The following is a 19,395-nucleotide window of genomic DNA, read 5'->3' as shown; positions in this document are numbered from 1 at the left end:
GTTTAGTTAGCCATCAGGAATATGTTTCCCTGCCTGAGCCACCTTCCTATACCTGGGCTGTTGACCAGTGACGCTACCAGGCATTGGTTTCCTCACCACTGACTCCCGTGGAGTGCATACTGAATGCATTCACAAGAGAGTTGCTTACTCCCACCAACCCCCAACAGCCAAACTCCTATTGCACAGGTGGGCATATCTTGCTTCCCATGTGATGTCTTTATATGCCCCGGCCTGCAGGGGTTCGACTAAAGATCGGGAGGAAACTCACCTGTATGAGGGACAAAATACAAAGCACGAAGAAGGAGAGCAAGTCTGAATATTGATCAAACTCTCAAACTTTATTTTTCTTTTTTCTTTTGTAAAATATTTTTATTGTTTCTTTTTACCATATACATTTATATTGTTACACATGAGTAAAATAAACTACATACAGCAGGAAGAACCACAAGACAATCAGGAATTATATAAACATTACATTCATAGTGATTCGGCCATTTGTATTTGGCAAACTTGAAGTAAACATCTCTCATTTCTTGTTGGGTCTAAATTTCTGAATGGAAGTTAATATCTATCGTATCTCATCTCCATTAACTTAAAACATCTATGTTAATCTAAAAAGCATCTTAACCCCTAACCACTAAGCTTAATTGAAAGACTATCTGGTCTTCAAATCTATCAGAGACTTGAGAAGGGATAAAACTTAAGTATCTGAGTGCATCTGGAGTGTGGGTTAGCAGCTTCCAAAATGAAAAAATGACTGAGACAGTTTACTACCTGAACAACCACCCAACATGCTCTATTACATTGGCCCTATATATCTGATGTTTGTTTTTTCAAGACAGGGTTTCTCTGTGCAGCCCTGGTTGTCCTGGGACTTGCTTTGTAGACCAGGCTGCCTCAAAACAGAGATCTGCCTGCCTCTGCCTCCCAAGTGCTGTGATTAAAGGCGTGCACCACCACTGCCTGGCCTCGAATTGGCTTTTATCCAAAAATCATTTTTGGGTCCCTAAGCTTTGTTGTGACTCAAAGGTGTGAGTCTACCACTTTTTCTACAATGTGGATTTCAGTACAGATTACAAACAATGATAATGCTAATATGCCTAAAATTTTTATATGTCTAAAACTTATCTACTTTTAAAAACTTTTTTAAAATCATGTAAACTTCAGGCAGTCATGAGACTTGGATCCACCTATCACAGATCAAATGGACTCCAGCTTATGTTTCCTCAGCTACTGATTCTTGAGGGTGGGATCTCATCCCCTTTCCCTGATCTTGGAACCCCTAACAAGAACAACTACCAAGACAATGATCATGGAACTTTCAAGTGTACACCCAAGATAAAAAATTTTCCCCTATGCTCTTTAACTTTACCTTCTTTTCCCAGTCTGTATCTGTCCCGGTAGGTTTCCAATTAACTTCCCACTGAGAACTGCTCCAAAACTGCCTACAATATGTCAGCCTCTGCTGTTCCTTTAGAACCTGCATCCTAAACTGCTCCTTAGCAGCCTATACTTACCTAGCTAGCCCTAGGTAGTCCTACAGAACCTGGGAAGCAAGCAAAACAAATTTCCTCTAGCCTGTGTTCCTCCCTCCCTTTCCAGCTTTGACCAACATTCCAGCCTTCCTGGGCACCTCTAACAACAGTGCCCGATTTGAGCAGGAAATGGTTACAGAAGAGATTACATCACCTCTTATTAATCAACAAAAAGACTGGAATGTTAAATGCCAAAGAAAAAAGAAACCTAGTAACTCAGTACCTATGGCTTTTCCCAGAACTTCTTACCCTGCCTCCTACCCTGAACTTCTCCAGCCCAGGGACTGGGTTTCTCTTCCTTTAACCTCTGACCTCTATATAACTCAGCCATTTTGGTTATGTGCTCTCTTGGTTCACCTGCTCTCTTGGCCCTCTGGGCTGTGGCTCCTCTCTTGATCTGTTTTTCCCCCAACACACACTTCTCTTTCTCTCTTGGTCTACCTCCTCTCTTTCTCCTCTCATGGCCTGGTTCAGTGTGGACTCTTCCAGATGCCTTTGACATTTTCTCCCAGTCTGACTCCATCTTAAGGTTAGAAACTATTTTGTTATAAGGTCAGAATAAGTTCATTTCTGTCAAACTTTATTTTTCAAGCGGCAGCTTTTATAAGGCAGGAGACAGGAAGCATATTGCTATGGCAACCCAGCTGCAGGCTATCTCAAAACACAGGGAATTCCAGGCAGGGTCATAACGTTCTGCCACACTGAATATTTTGCTCTATCTTTATCTAGTCTGATAAACCACAACAAGGTGGCTCCATCTTAATCTTATCTTTAGTCTAACTGCTGAACCACAACAGGGTCAGCTGGTTTCTGGTAAATGACAGACTGCTGGAGAAATAGAAATCTAACGGTGCAGGTTCTGACAAGATGGCTGAACATTGGTCATATGGCCTACTGTCCCCAACATTTATACTCCTTTTATCCCAGTCAGTCCTGCTCTGCCCCCCAGCCTCATCTCTCCAATTCTCCTGCCTCCCTCCCTGACTAAACCTTTCCACCCATGGTTTCACCTCGCATTACTTTCTTTTTATCAATAGTCTACTATCCTTCCCTCCCTTTAGGAAATTCACACCTATGGGGAGCCATGCTAAATTCAGGCATGTTAGAAATCTCCTGCTTAGGCTGCACGCTGTGACCTTCGAGTTGTTGACCTTTGCTGAAGGAGGACTTGTGTTCTAGGCTATTTTTGGATTGTTTACCTTTGAAAGAAATAGGGAAGTTCCTACAGGGAGCTATTCAGAGGATTGTATTCTTGCCTGGGGGCTAGGGGAAGTGAAATTACAATAGAGCCTCTGGTGACCTTGCTATATAAAGTCTACTCGGCTCCATTAAAGGGAGACTTGGTAAGAAATCTCCAGACTTGCAGCCAGGCATGGTGGCGCACGCCTTTAATCCCAGCACTCAGGAGGCAGAGGCAGGCGGATTAATGTGAGTTTGAGGCCAGCCTGGTCTACAAAGTGAGTCCAGGACAGCCAACACAGAGAGACCCTGTCTTGGGGGTGAGGGAAGAAATCTCCAGACTTGACTCAGTTTTTCTCCTGTCTCTGTCCCCCACTTTCAATACTCACTCCCTCTTCCAGTAAACCCTATTTGATTTGTCCCCCAGGCCAGGAAACACACCCTACTCCCTTCCTGGTTTTCTTGCTCACAGGGCTTCTAAGTGTGGAGTCTAGACTCCGCATGTGAGAGCCTGAATTAGCTCCCTTAAAATCAGTTTTTTTCCAGTTCCATCTATTTTTATCCAGATTTTATAATTTCACTTTTCTTTATAGCTGAGTAACTTTCCCTTCATCAGTTATTGGGCATCTAGACTATGTCCTAGCTATTGTGAACAGGACAGCAGTGAACACAAATGTGCATGAGTCTCTGTCATAGAGAAGAGAGGCTTTTGGGTATATGCTCAGGAGTTGTACAACTAGCTCATATGACAATCTTTTTTTTAGCTTTTTAAGAAACATCCAGATATATTCCAAAGTGGCTACATTAGTTTACATTTCCAGCAAGAGTATATTGGGGCTCTCCTTTGCCCCCCTCGATGCCAGCATTTGTTACTATTGGTATTCTTGTTGGCAGACATTCTGATGGGGATGAGATGAAATCTTTTTAACTTAAAAACAATTTTGTTAGCATTTCAAAGGCACCTCCAAGGGCAGGCAAGCTATACATTTCTGCAGCTGCCCAGAGGAAGAGAATAAAGGAGAGAATTCAAGAGCTATGCAATTTGAGTTACCTACACAGAGGTCCACACAGCAGTAAGCAGCCATGTGGTCGGGCTGGCGCTCCAGGGAAAGAGTAAGAGGCCCCTTTGGCTTCCTTATAAGAGAAAACATGCTTAGGTTCTGCCAGCCCCCTACAGGAAGAACTCAGAAAGGTGGGCAGGCCCCACCCACCCACATGTTAGCTTGGGTCGCAGGACTACACTGCAGGGCAGGAATTCTAGGAGGGAGCATCTTGCAGTGCAGTTTACTCTCTGATTGTGGCCAGACATTGTGGTCATCATCATGGCTCATCTGTTTCTTCAATAACTACATAGTCCATGTATGCTGGTCTACCTACCAACACTACCAACAGCGCTGGGTTGCTCCCTACACATTATGTAGAGCGGAATCTGAACCACAATGGTGGGAAAGAGGAAGCGTTTACAGTGCAGCATAATTTAAATTCTTAATGGTTTCCTCTGTTGTTTTTGCCCACCCATCTTCAGCCTTCCCCTAGTCCAAGTCAAAGCTCTTTCCACACAGGCCCTACCATCTCATTCTCATCTCTCCTACTTCCAAATCATTATTTACTCCTTTTCAAGGTGCGAGCTACACCCGTTTCCTCGTGGCCACTCATTCCATTTGAAGGCCAACCACAGTATTCCTCCAAAGGCAGCTGACAAAACAGTAACCTCTCTCATCCACATTTTTAGTAGAAAATATTGAATGAAACCACGAGTAATTTGGCAAATACTTTTTTTTTTTTTTTTTTTTGTATCTATGAACCAAGCAGCTCTTTTTTGGTGCTACTTTGCAACAAACAAAAGGAATGGAGTTCTGCCCTCAGAGAGTTTAAGTGCCAATAGAAGATAAAAAGGAAAGAAATTCTTAACACTTTGGGGAATGATGAGATGTGTGTTAGGAAGAGGAAGCTATATGAGGGCAGAGGATGCTGGAAGGATGCTGGTTCGGTAGGACACTCAGGGAGGACTGTTAGGAAGCATCCTTTAAGCAGAGACCTGAATGCCAGCAAAGTGGTATCCCAGGCAGCGTGAGTACCAAAAGCAACTTGGAGATTTTCTGCAAAGGTTGGGGGAGTTTTAAGCATAGCAATGCTACCTTAACACATAAGGAGAGAAGATGTGTAGTCACAAATTCATAGACCAGAAGCCTGGAGGAGATGAAAATGGGAAAGGGGGACCAAGCAAACTATGGCGAAAGGGCATGGTGGCACATGCCTATAATCCCAGCACTTGGGAGGCTAAGGCAGGAGGATCACAGTTAACAAGGCCATAGGTAGGTAAAGTTATAACTTTGATTGTGTCTGGTGACAGAGTGATACTTAAAATAATCATAATAAAAATTATATAGTAAAATATGATACAGCTACTACAAATGATGTGAAGAAAGACACAGAAAAATGTTTATAACATGGTGAATACACAAACAAAGCAGGTTACAAAAACAGATTGTCTGCATAATATATTTACCCAGGTATAGTATTTTGTTAAATTTTTATAAAAAGATACACATACAGCAAATATTGAAGGCAGAAGAGTTAGCCCTCGGCTTCCAAACTGCGGGTTGTGACCAAAGTGAATGCAAGGGCCGTGGTGGTAAATCTGACAATAGTAAAAGGTTTCTGAACACATAAGTAAAAATGAATCCAAAGCCAGGCGCAGCGACACATGCCTGTAATCCCAGCACTCTAAGAGGCAGAGGCAGGTGGACCAGGGCTACACAGAGAAACCCTGTCTCAAAAAAAACCAAAAAACAACAACAACAAAAGAAAAAAAAACAAGAAACAAAGAAAGAAAGAAAATGAGACTTTTCTGGCAGTGCATGGCCCTTGCACATCATGTGACTTCCCGCAGCTGGTTCTGAACACACAACCAGCCTCAGGCAGTGCACACACCACACAGCTGCAGTGCATGCTGCCAATACCTGGGCGCAGACTCCAGCTCACTGTATTATATGAGAATTTCAGTCTCTACACATAAAGCTCTCTGCTTTTATATAAACATAGGTTTAACTAAAGAAAGCAAAGAATCCTACCACCATTCCCCAGTGTGAAATACCAAGTTAAATTTTTGGAACTGTATTGTGCTAGAATGTCTGACTTTAAAACTTGTTGTTTGCTAAAAACAAACAAACAAACAAACACTTGCTGTTCGAGTTTCATTTAAAAAAAAAGTCTTTGAATGAATTTGGGTTTGGACTTAAGACAGAATTTCCAACACTCTGAAATGGCCATAGCATATTTCTACCATTTTATAACATTTATGCAAAGTGACATTTTGTGCATTGATCAGCCCTGAAAATCATTGAAGATGTAATATCAAGTCTTGAACCAAGATTGGGGGGCGAGGGGCAGGTAAAGTCCGGAGTTAACATGTATCACTGACCTGAACCTGGCCAACACCTCAGCCTCTGGGAATTGCAAGGCCTTCCCTCTGTTTGCAGAAATTAAATTATCAGCAGCTCCTCCTCCTGCTGTTGAATGGCTGCAATCAGAAACTACTCCCCTACAGAGGCCTCAGACCTAACCGACATCCTCCTCATTTCTGCTGCAGTAATAAATGCAAATAGTGTGGTTTCTGTGGTACTGATGCATCTTCCTCTGAGAGCACAGCGCACTGATCCCACCATCCTTTTCTGTATGCGTGTCTGTTGTCTCTTTACTGTTGCTCCAATGGGGTCAATCCCTAAACCGTGGCAAAGATTTAATCCATTAGGTAAGAAAAAGAAGCACATTCATTTTGTTAGCATGCAAACTTGGTTTTTTAATAAACAGTAAAATTATATGCATATCAAAGAATCATTTGAAAATAAACTTTTAATTTAATTTTTTTTACATTCACTTATTTGCATGTGTTTGTGCACATGTATGTGCTCTCTCACTCGCATGCACATGGCTCTGTATGCACGTCATAAGTGTATGCTGAGGTCAGAGAGGAACGTGAGAGTCCGTTGTCTTCTTCCACCCTGCAGGCCTGGGGCTCACGCTCAGGGGGTCAGACTTCGGCCTTCTCACTTGACCCTGAAAGTAAAGGTCTTTATATTGTTGGTAAGTGTTTAATTTGTTTAACTGTTTCTGTAACTATTCATGGGAGGTCCCAGGGCTCCGGGCAGAACTGGGATTCGTATCTGACTCCCAGTCTAACCTGCGTTCCTGCTGCCCACAGCCAGTTCCTCAATCCGGTACTTACTCCATCTCCTAAGTCCTTAGGTTTCTGCTGATATGTATCCAAACAGGAAACTAGAGGTAACAGATCACTGTTATTCATAATATAATACAAAACTGCTGAATTCTAGATTTTAAACACTAATCTACACTACACTGAAAAAAAAAGGGGGTCTCAATATATAGACACATGTACAGATAATGTGTAGGACTTTCCATACTAATCATGCCAGAATTCAGATAAATACACTACACGCCAGCATAAATTATAAAAAAAAAAAAAAAAGATTGATGGCCTGTGGCATTTAAAAAATTCTAGCAATAGTACACAGAAATTATCCAGGAAGTAGTAACATTCTTGGAAAGCAAAACGCTGTTTCTGTGGTACCAGGAGCCACTCATTCCCTGGATCTGCAGGTTTCCCAGCTATGACTATAGAGCAAGAGGACCAGAACAGTCTGTCAGAAACAGACAGCCCAACCCCTCCTCTCTATGGTAACGCAGTGCAGCCCTTCGCTGTCTGCTGGGGGGTGGGGGTGGGGGGCTACTTGTAATTACCATTAATTAATTGAATGCAGCCTGCTTAGCTTCAGGGAAATGTGTTGCCTTCACTGTGGTTTAGAAGACAACATCTGGGGTTCTAAAGTACACGCACATAGACTTTATAAATGCATTTATTACTCTCCTTTGGTGAGCACAGAGACAGCAAACCGCTCTTTTGTTTTGATAAGAAATTGAGAACTGTGGAAACGGAGGCTTTTCCCTGAGAGGAAAAAGTTTTGTGTTGTGTTGTGTTCTGTTCTGTTCTGTTTTGTTTCTTGTAGCTCTCTGATGTTGTAAAGCAAAATTCAGATGAAGTCCTAGGGAGAGCTAATAAAATCTATTTGATATTTAAGGTGTTTGCACTTTATTTACTCTAAATGGTTTAAAGATATTTGAATTTGTGTACTAAATTAGATCAAATAGAAAATAGAAAAGATTTGTCACAGGTAGAGAGTGCATGACCAATAAAATCAAGTTCAGCTATGAGAAGCAGTGTTTATAAATATGGGGGAGAGTTGCCTCAATATTTTTATAATTTTATGTGCATTATTTTTCCACATCTTAAAGCTGCCGAAGTATAGAAAAGCATAGGACTTCAATAATGGTTACCAGCATGATTTGCTTTTATTACCTTTCTGTTCAGGACCCTTGTTTCCCCTTGTAGCATGTCAAATTGCCCCCAAAACCATATTATACAGCAGAGAAATGTTGTTCACACTTCACTGGCTATTGATTTACTTTATTTATTGGCACAAAATCAGCTTGAGATAAACATTTTGTCCCCCGTTTCCACTATTGTAAATGGTATACTTCATTGTAAGGAAGGTAAACCCAAATGTGCAGGGTCACAATTCGACATGGCTTCCTAATCAAGGTGTGAAAAATTATCTAATGAATAATGGGTTGCACATTTCCACAAACAAATTAACCAGGGTGAGACTGAAACTAATGATTATATTTATCTAATGTAATTTCACATCTGTTACTAGTGATAGTCTTTTTTTTTTTTTTTTTCATCCATGGTGTCCTCAAAATTACAACTTGGCTTTTCAGAACCAGCGATAAGACATCAGTTTAACCAGAAAAGAGCCAAGTTTCTGGAAATATTTTTCAAATGCTAGAGGCCTAAGAAATATGATGCAATTTTATAAAATTTGGATACCTTTTGATCATTACTTCTGTTGCATTTCAAAGTATTACCTATGGACTTAATTCAATAAAAGTTAGGTAAAATTGTATCATTCACTCTCAGAAGAAGGGTACAGTGCAATGGTTCAGTGGGTAAAGGCACCTGCTGCGAAGCCTGAGGACCTGAGTTCAATTCCCGAGACCCACACAGTAGAAGGAAAGAACTAAGTCCTTCCAATTGCCCTCTGACCTCCAAAGATACACCATAGCACCCTGCCTGACACTAAGTAAATGTCTTTAAAAATTTTTAACTAAAAAAAAAAAAAAAAAAAAAATCTTGAAAGAAGCAAAATGAATCTACTTAACACTGTAAAGCCATCCTTAATTTTGTTTTTATATTTAATCTTGATTTTTATTTTAAAACAGAAGCTAGTCAAACTTAGAAAAGTGTAGTTTAATTTTAAACTTACAAACACTAACAGCAAAACCACTTAGGACACCTGAGGCTCCCAGGAAAGCCAGATCAACTGATTGCATCAGAAAGTGCCTAGCCCCACACAGAATAAAGCCACCCCAGAAACCAATTTCCAACAAGCATAGTCTTTCAGTCATGGTCTCCTGCTTCCAGGCCACCCGCCAGGGACTCAGGAGAGTCTTCTGCTTTAGCATCAACAGCCAAAGGATTGTGCCTGAAGCACATGAGAAGCTGTAGGAGCCAGCGTGCTATGCTGCAGTGTACACCAGCGTGCTGTGCTGCAGTGTACACCAGCGTGCTGTGCCGCAGTACACACCAGCGTGCTGTGCCGCAGTACACACCAGCGTGTTGTGCCACAGTGTACACCAGCGTGCTGTGCCGCAGTGTACACCAGCGTGCTGTGCCGCAGTACACACCAGCGTGTTGTGCCGCAGTGTACACCAGCGTGCTGTGCCGCAGTACACACCAGCGTGCTGTGCCGCAGTACACACCAGCGTGTTGTGCCACAGTGTACACCAGCGTACACCAGCGTGCTGTGCCGCAGTGTACACCAGCGTGCTGTGCCGCAGTACACACCAGCGCGCTGTGCCGCAGTGTACACCAGCGCGCTGTGCCGCAGTGTACACCAGCGCGCTGTGCCGCAGTACACACCAGCGTGCTGTGCCGCAGTACACACCAGCGTGCTGTGCCACAGTGTACACCAGCGTGCTGTGCCGCAGTACACACCAGCGTGCTGTGCCGCAGTGTACACCAGCGTGCTGTGCCGCAGTGTACACCAGCGTGCTGTGCCGCAGTACACACCAGCGTGCTGTGCCGCAGTGTACACCAGCGTGCTGTGCCGCAGTACACACCAGCGTGCTGTGCCGCAGTGTACACCAGCGTGCTGTGCCGCAGTACACACCAGCGTGCTGTGCCGCAGTGTACACCAGCGTGCTGTGCCGCAGTACACACCAGCGTGCTGTGCCGCAGTACACACCAGCGTGCTGTGCCGCAGTACACACCAGCGTGCTGTGCCGCAGTACACACCAGCGTGCTGTGCTGCAGTACACACCAGCGTGCTGTGCCGCAGTACACACCAGCGTGCTGTGCCACAGTGTACACCAGCGTGCTGTGCCGCAGTACACACCAGCGTGCTGTGCCGCAGTACACACCAGCGTGCTGTGCCGCAGTACACACCAGCGTGCTGTGCCGCAGTACACACCAGCGTGCTGTGCCGCAGTACACACCAGCGTGCTGTGCCGCAGTACACACCAGCGTGCTGTGCTGCAGTGTACACCAGCGTGCTGTGCCGCAGTACACAACAGCATGCTGTGCCGCAGTGTACACCAGCGTGCTGTGCCGCCCACCCTCAAAGCTTTTTAATTCGGTTTACAAAACAGAAAAGCAGGGGACAGAGACACACGGAAACAAAGGGCTGCAGCAAGAGTGGTCCTCAGCTTGATGAAATCTCAAACTTAGTTTATCCTAAACACTTACGGCCCCAAAGACCTTTTATTTATGGGTTATATGGATATGTGCCGTATTAAAAGTTATAGCTGGAAATTCTCAAAAGCATTTACTCACTAGTTCACTTTAAAATCATCAGAATAAACCTATTATATGTTAACATAACTAACATCTTACTTAAAATAACTAATTTGGGACTGGCAAAGGTGGTTCAGCCAATAGAGGCACTTGCCATGAAACCCGGTGACCTGAGTTCAATCCCCAGGATGCACGGTGGGAAGGTGGGATGCACATGGTCCTCTGGCCTCTGCACTTGCACACACACTCAAAATAAATAAATGCAAATTTTTAATTAAAATAATTTTTACCTCCCCTTCCCACAAAGAGAGGAAGAGAGGGAAGAGAGAGAGAGAGAGAGAGAGAGAGAGAGAGAGAGAGAGAGAGAGAGAGAGAGAGAGACTGCCTTAATAGAAGACATCTTGACTCTTATAAATGAGCCTGGCTCCAATTTGTCAAGGTATGTTGATTTACTGAAGTATATAAAGTGAATCCAGCCATGTATGTGTGTATATAGTGGGAAACAAGATATTATTTTGCTGTTTTGGTAACTGCAGAAAGTCAGCTTTAATAAACAAAAGGCTTCTGACTGTCAGTCTAAATATAGACTCCAACTCTGTATTATGGACGTTTCTGTACTTGAAAGCATATTTAAGGTAAGTGTGAAAATGTGCTCCTATAATCTTAACACTTGACAGGAGCAGCGGGAGCTTCAGGACTTCAGGGTCCTTCTTGGCTACATAACAAGCTGGCCAGCCTGATCTGGAAGGAAGGAGGGAGGGAGAGAGGGAGGGAAAAGAAAAAAGAGAGGGGGAGGGGAGAGGAAGGAGGGGGAGGGGAAGGGAAAGAAAGAAAGAAGGGAAGGAGGAGGGAGGGAGAGGAGGGGAAGAAGGAAGGAAGGAAGGAAGGAAAGCACTAACTATATTAGTTTATTGTGACTTCAGCTTTCTTGTTTGTGCTAGGGCCCATGCTAAGCAAGCACTGTAGCTCTGAGTTCTACCCTCAGCCCTCATCTTGAACTCTGAGTAGATCCTCCACTACCATATATTAGTTATTTAGGAACTATTAGTTCACTGACTGACACAAATCTTCCAACTGACCTTTTATCATACCATATTTTTAAATCACATCAATGAGTATGACCGCCGTCTCCTCAGGAAGTCCAGAGGGTGAGCACCATCATGCTCACAGTTCAAGTGTCCTTAAATGTCTCGTTGCTGGTATTCTATATAAACTACCTCCTGAATTTTCAGTACATAAAATGATACAGTACATAAAAAATTTTATGCTGTCAGTTGTTTTCCCTGACATTTTCAGGAAGGATCGCTTACTATAGAGATGTCTGCCAAAGTCTCAACTCTGAATAGCAGCTATTTGTCAGCTGATCTAAGTGAGGCAGGCCGTGGGAAGGGCAGCTGGCTACGTGCAGTTCACTCACATGAGCTCCTTGCTGTGGTGTGCTGACAAAGGTGCTCCATGCAGGCTTCCTTTTCAGCATCCAGAATATTGTAAAGATGGTCACACAAGAGTTGAGACATCAAAAATGGTCTTAAACATTTTTCCTTTCATTGTATAGATGCTAACAGAAATACAATCGCTGTTGGCACAGGGTGGCAGCATAGCACTTGCGTACTTTAAATATGAAAGGCTTTACCTGCCATTGCTTTTGAACCATCAGAGCAAACAGAGAACATTTTGTCATCTTAGGTTACACTTTGGGCTCCCATTCCTCCTGAAAGGGGACTTGCAGACCTCTGCAAGCCACTCAGAGAATGACTGCTCTAGAGCCCATTGGCCTGTGCATATGCAAAGAAGGTCCTGACTGGGAGAGGCTGGAATATGCTTTCTAAAAACAATGCAAAGTCCAAGCAGGGTGAAGTGATGCATGCCCTTAATCCTAGCACTCTGCAGAGGCAGGTGGATCTCTGTGAGTTCAAGGCCAGCCTGCCTGGTCTACATAGTGAGTCCAGATATGCAGACATTTTATGAAAAGTATTTTGAACATTATTGAATGTTCATTTAATTTGTTTACCCTTATCACTTGTCTCATTTTAAAAGTTGCTCCATTTATTTCTGTATCATTACCAGACTCAACCCTTGGCAAATTACAAATGAAACTTCATGGTTCTGCCTACACTAGCAAATGCCTCTGAGGCCCTGAGCCTTGTGCTGACTAAATTTTTGTCAACTTGTCACAAGCTAAAGCCATCTAAGAGAAGGGAACCTCAATTGAAAAAAATGCCTCCATGAGATGAGGCTGTGGACACGGCAAACCTGTAGGGCATTTTTAAATTAGTGACTGGGCTCTTTTTTGTGGTGTCTCTTAGGTGGTCAGCTGTGCCAAGATGAAGCTGAATACTTCCCTCCCTGCCACCGGCTCATGGAAGTGGACATGAACGAGAGGTTCTTACAATCTATGGGAAGCGCACGGCTACAGAAGTAGTTGCTGACGCTCTGGGCAAAGCGTGGAAGGGTTATGTGGTTCAGATCAGCAGTAAGAATGACAAGCAAGGCTTTCCCATGAAGCAAGGCATTTCGACCCATGGCAGAGTGCACCTGCTGTTGAGTAAGGGGCGTTCTTGTTACAGACCAAGAGCTGGAGAGAGGAAGTGCAAGTCTGTTCATGGCTGCATTGTGGATGCCAATCTCTGTTCTCAACTTGGTTATTGTAAAAAAAAAAAGGAGAGAAGGATGTTCCTGGACTGACAGATACTACTGTGCCTTGCCAGCTGGAACCTAAAAGAATTAGCAGAATCCAGAAGCTCTTTAATCTCTCTCTAAAGAAAATGGCGCCCACCAATATGTTGTCAGAAAGCCCTTAAACAAAGAAGGTAAGAAGCCCAGGAGCAAAACACCCAAGACTCAGCATCTTGTCACTCCCGGTGTCCTGCAACACAAACGCCGAAGCACAGCTCTGAAGAAACAGTGAACTAAGAAAAACGAGGAGGAGGTTGCAGAATACACTGAACTTGTGGCCAAGAGAATGAAGGGAGCCAAAGCAAAGTGCCAGGAACAGATAGCCAAGAGACGCAGGCTGGCCTCGCTGAGAGCTTCTACTTCTGAGTCCAGTCAAAAATAAGTCTTTCTGGGGAGTGGTGGCACATGCCTTTAATCCCAGCACTTGGGAGGTGGAGACAGGTGTATTGATGTGAGTTCGAGGCCAGCCTAGTCTACAAAGCGAGTCCAGGACAGCCAAGGCTGCACAGAGAACCCTGTCTTGGAAAACACAAACAAACAAACAAAATAATAAAAATAAGTCTTTAAGAGTAACAAATACATGATCATACCTTTTTAAAAATTTTAGTGATTGGTGTGGGAGGGCCCAGCCCACTGTGAGTGGTGCTATCGCTGAGCTGGTGGTCCTGGGTTCTATAAGAAGGCAGGCTTAGCAAACCATGAGAACAAGGCAGTAAGCAGCCGCCTCCAAGGCCTCTGCATCAGCCTTAGCCTCCAGATTCCTGCCTTGATGTTCCTCAATAGACTGCAATCAGAACACACCAGCCAAATAAGCCGCCTCCTCCCCACCTGGCTTTTGGTGTTGTTGCTTCATCGCAGCAACTGATGCCCTAACTAAGACAAGCCCTCTTGGTGACCAAAATTAAAAGAAGATCTTCATTTACACTAGATGTTATATATCTCTTTATGTGATCTGTCTATGTTAGAATGCAGTGCACCCTGACACAGCAACCTGTTTAGTTCATTACTTTATCCTTAGTTCACAGAGCAGTACCTAGCTCATAATAGGCACAACAAATATTTACTGAGTGAGTTTTGCCATGTGAGCCTATACAAAGGATAAGCTTAAAATGATGTAATTGACCATTTTGTAAACACATCCAGATGAGTGCCCTAATCTTCAAAATAATCACTTCGAGGGACCATAAGCTTTTTTAGCAATGCTACAGCTACTGATCAGTGTTTTGAACATGAAGGGTGATGGTTAGTGTACTGCCCATGGACTCTGAAATACTTCAGCTGAAAATCTGGTTTTAGCAATTACCACCAAATGATAGGAAACTGGGTAATGACCTAACCTCTTTTGACATTATGTCCTTGATTGGAAAACAGAGGAAAATTACTATTTCACAGATATTGTGAAAATGAAATTACATCTATAAAAATAATTCCTAGCAAATAGGATATAATAATAAGTGCACGCTAAGCGCTGGTGTCTTAGATGTTTGGTATTAGATTACCATGCACTTATTGCCCACCCCTCTTTTTTCCCTTTCAATCTCCAATTGCTTCTATACAATGTCCCTCCCTACTTCTCAGTCTATATGATTTGAATGAAACTTCAGAATTAGGTTAATTGGTTCGAGCCTGCACATCATTTCCCCAGGAGCATTTACTTGCACAAGGTGACTAGTCATTGAAATTTGATATTATTGTGTAGAATCCTGGGGGAAATACAGGTGAGGCTGAAGAGATATAGGTTGAAACTGTTACCGTCATCCTACAACCAAAAGAAAGAACATGTCTGTGAATGGAACCCAGCCAGAAGTCACAGCTGAGAGATACAGAAGGGAGAAGAAGGCTGTGAGAACAGTAGCTGGAAATGAACTCAGCCTGGCCCTTAGAGTTACATGAGTTCCTTGGGAATTCTTCTAGGTGGTTTTCAATAGGCCATTACTATGGAATTTGTATTTTTTTTTTTAGAACATGTTACTTTGGAGTTTTGTGTTGCTTTTATTTCTGAACTGAGATTTGCCCATGTGGAGATAGTTTGTTGACTGAGTTTTTCTTTATTTCTTCTTTAGTCAACTTTCTTCTTTCAGTAGGGGTGTTTACAATGTCCACAGCAGAGTTGGGTGTTTATTTCCTCTTTGGTATTTGGACTGCAGCCTCTATCCCAAGTCTTCTGCTTCTCTGCTGCATTTTGGTACTGCCAGCACTTTGGTCAAGGAGCTTGAAACAAGTTTGCTCTGGCAGTGTGAATTGATCCTGCCGTAAGGACAGAGAGGGAACTGGAGGGTCCTTGTCAGGTAGCTTTAGGGTTCTTCTGAGTTCTAAAGGTGTGAATAACCTGGGTCTCCCCAATCCTCTGTGCTCAATGGAGCATCCCTTGAGGGGAGCATGCTAAAAGAGTCCAAAGGGAAGAAAAGAGGCTATGAGGAGGTGGGAGACCCTGGCAAGCAGCCACTGGGAGTCGTGATGGAGGGGGCTTGTGAAGGGAAGCACGGACAATCATGGACTAATGCAAATGCTACTGAGGAAGAAGGAAACAGGAGGCCAAAGTCTGCCTTTATGCATGTGGAGTTCTTATGGATCTGGTTAACATTTAAAAGAAACCATGCAGCAATTCCAACTCTAGTGAACCACCTTTAGAGATATGCAAATGTAGTAATGAAGCACTTCAAGCTATTGGTAACCTTTATCTAAAAAAAAAATAAAAGAAATACTAGACCCAACCACATATGTTGCCTTGGTGGAGTTAACTAAAATAAAAGTGTCTTTGCAAGTGACAGAAACACTTTGCTAGTGTTCCATCGGTTAACACTGATTCTCTTTTACCAATCAGAAGGTCTTATTATCAGATACAAATTTTCCAAATTAGGATTATATTATTTAAATGTGTTTGATATGAGTGGATAAGATGGCTCAGCAAGTAAAGGCACTTCCCACACAAGACTGGCAACCAGAGTCCAATTCCCATAACTCACATAAAAGGTGGAAGAAAAGAGAGTCAGCTCCACATGGCTGTCCTCTGGCCTCCACATGGGCACCATGACACATCCACCCACGCAATTGTTTGTGCGTGTTTGTGTGTGTTAGCTGATGAACATATAGAGTGGGAGGAAGGGTGAAGATTTTTTTAAAAGCTCTTTGTTGTGTGCTGAAGAAAATAATCTAAATTATTACAGGAGGTAGAAGGCTATCACTGTTTGTCACTGTCATTTGTGGGGTGGCATGGAAAGTCGCAAAAGTGCACAGTGGTTTAAGGCTGCTGTACATGATGGCTCAGATCTGTTGAGGCCACAACCTGATAGCATTTTAGGTGCCCTCTGCTTAGTCAACAGACGATGCTTGAGACCTACAATGGCACTAAAGCCTGAAATGCAGTACAAAAGACCCTGCTCAGGCCCCGAGGGCCTCAGCATCAGTGCTATGCTCACTCACTGTTTATGGCATCACTGTGGCTCATGACAACCTTCTTTCTAAGCCTCTGATGTGACAAGTGATGCCTTCCAAAGAGCCTGTTTCTAAAGAAAATTTATGATTCCTATACCAGAATGTATGTGTGAATTTTCATAGAATAATCCAGTAGGAGGAAAGGGTCCCAAGGCAGGCAAAAGAGAGATAGCCCCTGCTCTCACTGTTAGGAATCCCACAGGAAAACCAAGCTACACAACTGTAACATATACGCAGAGAGCCTGGCTCAGCCCTATGCAGGCTCCCTGGTTGTTGGCTCAGTTTCTGTGAGCCCCTATGAGCCCATGTTAGCTGATTCTGTGGGCTATCTCATGGTGTCCTTGACCCTCTGGCCCCTTCAATCCTTCCTCCCCTCTTCTACAGGATTCCCTGAGCACCATCTAATGTTTGGCTGTGGGTCAGTTGCTGGGTGAAGCCTCTCTGATGACAACTGAACTGAGCTCTAATATTAGAGTATTGGTGAATGTCATATGTAATCATTTTCTATCCTAGGTCTCTGGACCATCCAGCCTCTAGGTCCTGTCCCTCCAGGCAGTGTCAGGAATAGTCTCCCTCTCCTGGCATAGGCCTCAAGCTAAACCAGTCATTTGTTGGCAACTCCCACAATGTCTGTGCTGCCTTTACCCCCAGCACATCTTGTAGGCAGGATAAATTGTAGGTCAAAGGATTTGTGGCTGTTGGTGTCCCAATCCCCCCACTGGAAGTCTTGCCTGATCACAGGAGATGGCCAGTTCAGACTCCATATCCCAATTCCTGAGAGCCTTAGCTAGCGTCACCCTCATAGATGCCTGGGAATTTCCATTGCACCAGGTTTCTAGCTCATCCCAGAGATGCCTGACCCCACCCCCACCCCCGTTCTAGCCATCTCTCCCTCCATCCTCCCCCAACCTGATCCCTCCTGTTCCCGAACCCCCCCTTGCCAGCTACCCCTCCCTCTGTCCACCTATGATGCCTATCCTATTTATTTTTCATAGGGAGCTTCATGCACCACCACCACCCCCCCCCGAGCATCCCCTGTTTCTTAGCTTCTTGGCTCTGTGGACTGAAGCATGTCATCTTTTACTTTACAGCTAATGTACACTTACGAGTAAGTATGTGCATACCATGTTTGTCTTTCTGGGTCTGGGTTACATCATCCAGGATGAGGTTTTTTTCTAGTTCCATCCATTTGTTTTGTTTTGGTTTTTTTTTTCTTTGTTTTTGTTCATTCTTCAGTTGAGGGACATCTGGGTTGTTTCTAGTTTCTGGCTATTACGAATAAAAGCAGCTATTAATATGGATGAGCAAGTAAGTAGAGTGTTCTTTTGGGTAGATGCCAAGCAGTGGTATAGCTGGGACTTGAGATAGACTGACTCCCAATTTTCTAAGAAACTACCATATTGATTTCCAAAGTGGCTGCAAAAGTTCCTAGTCCCACTCACAATGGAGGAGTGTTCTCCTTACCCCACATCCTCACCAGCATGAGCTGTCACTTGTGTTTTTTTATCTTAGCCATTATAATAGGCTTAAGATGGAATCTCAGAGTTTTCTGGGTAATTTATTTGTTTTATTTTATGAGCATTGGTTGGTGTTTTGTCTGCACGTATGTCCCTATGAGGGTGTCAAATCCTCTAGAACTAGAATTATAAACATTTGTTAGCTGCCATGTGGGTGCTGGGAATTCAACCTGGGTCCTCTGGAATGTTCTTTACTGATGATCCATCTCTTTAGCTCTCACCCCCAAATACAAATTTTAATTAATTTACTTATTCACTTTACATCCTGATTACAGATCCCTTCTTCTCAGTCCTCCCCCCTAACACACTCTCCCCCATTCTCCTTCTCCTCAGAAAAGAGGGAGGTCCCCATGGATTCTAACTCATCATGGCACATTAAGTCTCTGCACAACTAGGGACATCGTTTCCCACTGAGGTCAGACATGGCAGCCCACTTAGGGGAACTGAATCCAAAGGGATGCCTCAGAGTCAGAGAAGGTCCCTGGTCCAGTTGTTGGGGTACTCACACGAAGACCAAGCTGTGTATCTGCTACATATGTATAGGGGCCTAGGACCAGTCCATGTGTGGTCTTCGGTTGGTGGTTCAGTCTCTGTGAGCCCACACAGACCCAGGTTAGCTGCCCCTGAAGGACTTCTTGTGGAGTCCTTGACCTCTCGGCCCCCTCAGTCATTCCTCAACTCTACTATCTGACTCCCTGAGCTCTGTCTAATGTGTGGCTGTGGGTCTCGGCATCTGTGTCCATCAGCTGCTGGGAAGACCTCTCAGAAGTTATGCTAGGCTCCTGTCTGCCAGCGTAGCATTGACAGTGTCTGGGTTCTGTTCTCTCCCATAGGACGGGTCTCAAGTAGGGCCAGTCTTTGGTTGGCCAAAAAGTTGTTTTATTTTTGTTTTTGTTTTTGTTTTTGAATCCTCCTCAGCTATTTTTTTTCAATGTCTGAAACTTTGAAAGTCATCCTTAGTCACTGACAACGTGGAATTCTCATTAAGTTGCTGTTCAGACTATAAATTGTTAAACTTCCTAGAGGCTTTGCATTATAAAAAAAAGTTTAACGCAAAACTCTATCCCACTTCTAAGAATTATCCAATAAATATATGAAATCATTAAGTATTTAAGATTATACACTACAAAATAATTATAATTAGACCAAAACAACCTAAATACTAATAGGAGCCTTAAGC

At 43.6% G+C, this 19,395-nt stretch overlaps 1 protein-coding gene and 1 pseudogene across 1 annotated transcript; both read left to right on the top strand.

Annotated features, from left to right (window-relative positions):
* The first annotated feature begins 9,313 nt into the window (after positions 1-9,313).
* On the top strand, positions 9,314-10,504 carry LOC127212221 (keratin-associated protein 10-11-like). Its single transcript, XM_051172270.1, has one exon. It carries the CDS (start codon positions 9,314-9,316, stop codon positions 10,502-10,504), a length of 1,191 nt encoding a protein of 396 aa, XP_051028227.1.
* Positions 10,505-12,911: 2,407 nt separating this feature from the next.
* LOC127212458 (40S ribosomal protein S6-like) lies at positions 12,912-13,645 on the top strand (annotated as a pseudogene).
* Positions 13,646-19,395: the final 5,750 nt, after the last annotated feature.

Source organism: Acomys russatus, chromosome 30 (assembly GCF_903995435.1).
Source record: "Acomys russatus chromosome 30, mAcoRus1.1, whole genome shotgun sequence".
NCBI lineage: Eukaryota > Metazoa > Chordata > Mammalia > Rodentia > Muridae > Acomys > Acomys russatus.
Note: the sequence above shows the minus strand (reverse complement) of the source record. Positions and strands in the feature narration are given on the sequence as shown.

Excerpts from the sequence above, each read along its gene's own strand:
- LOC127212221 (XM_051172270.1), top strand. The coding sequence starts at position 9,314 with ATGCTGCAGTGTACACCAGCGTGCTGTGCTGCAGTGTACACCAGCGTG.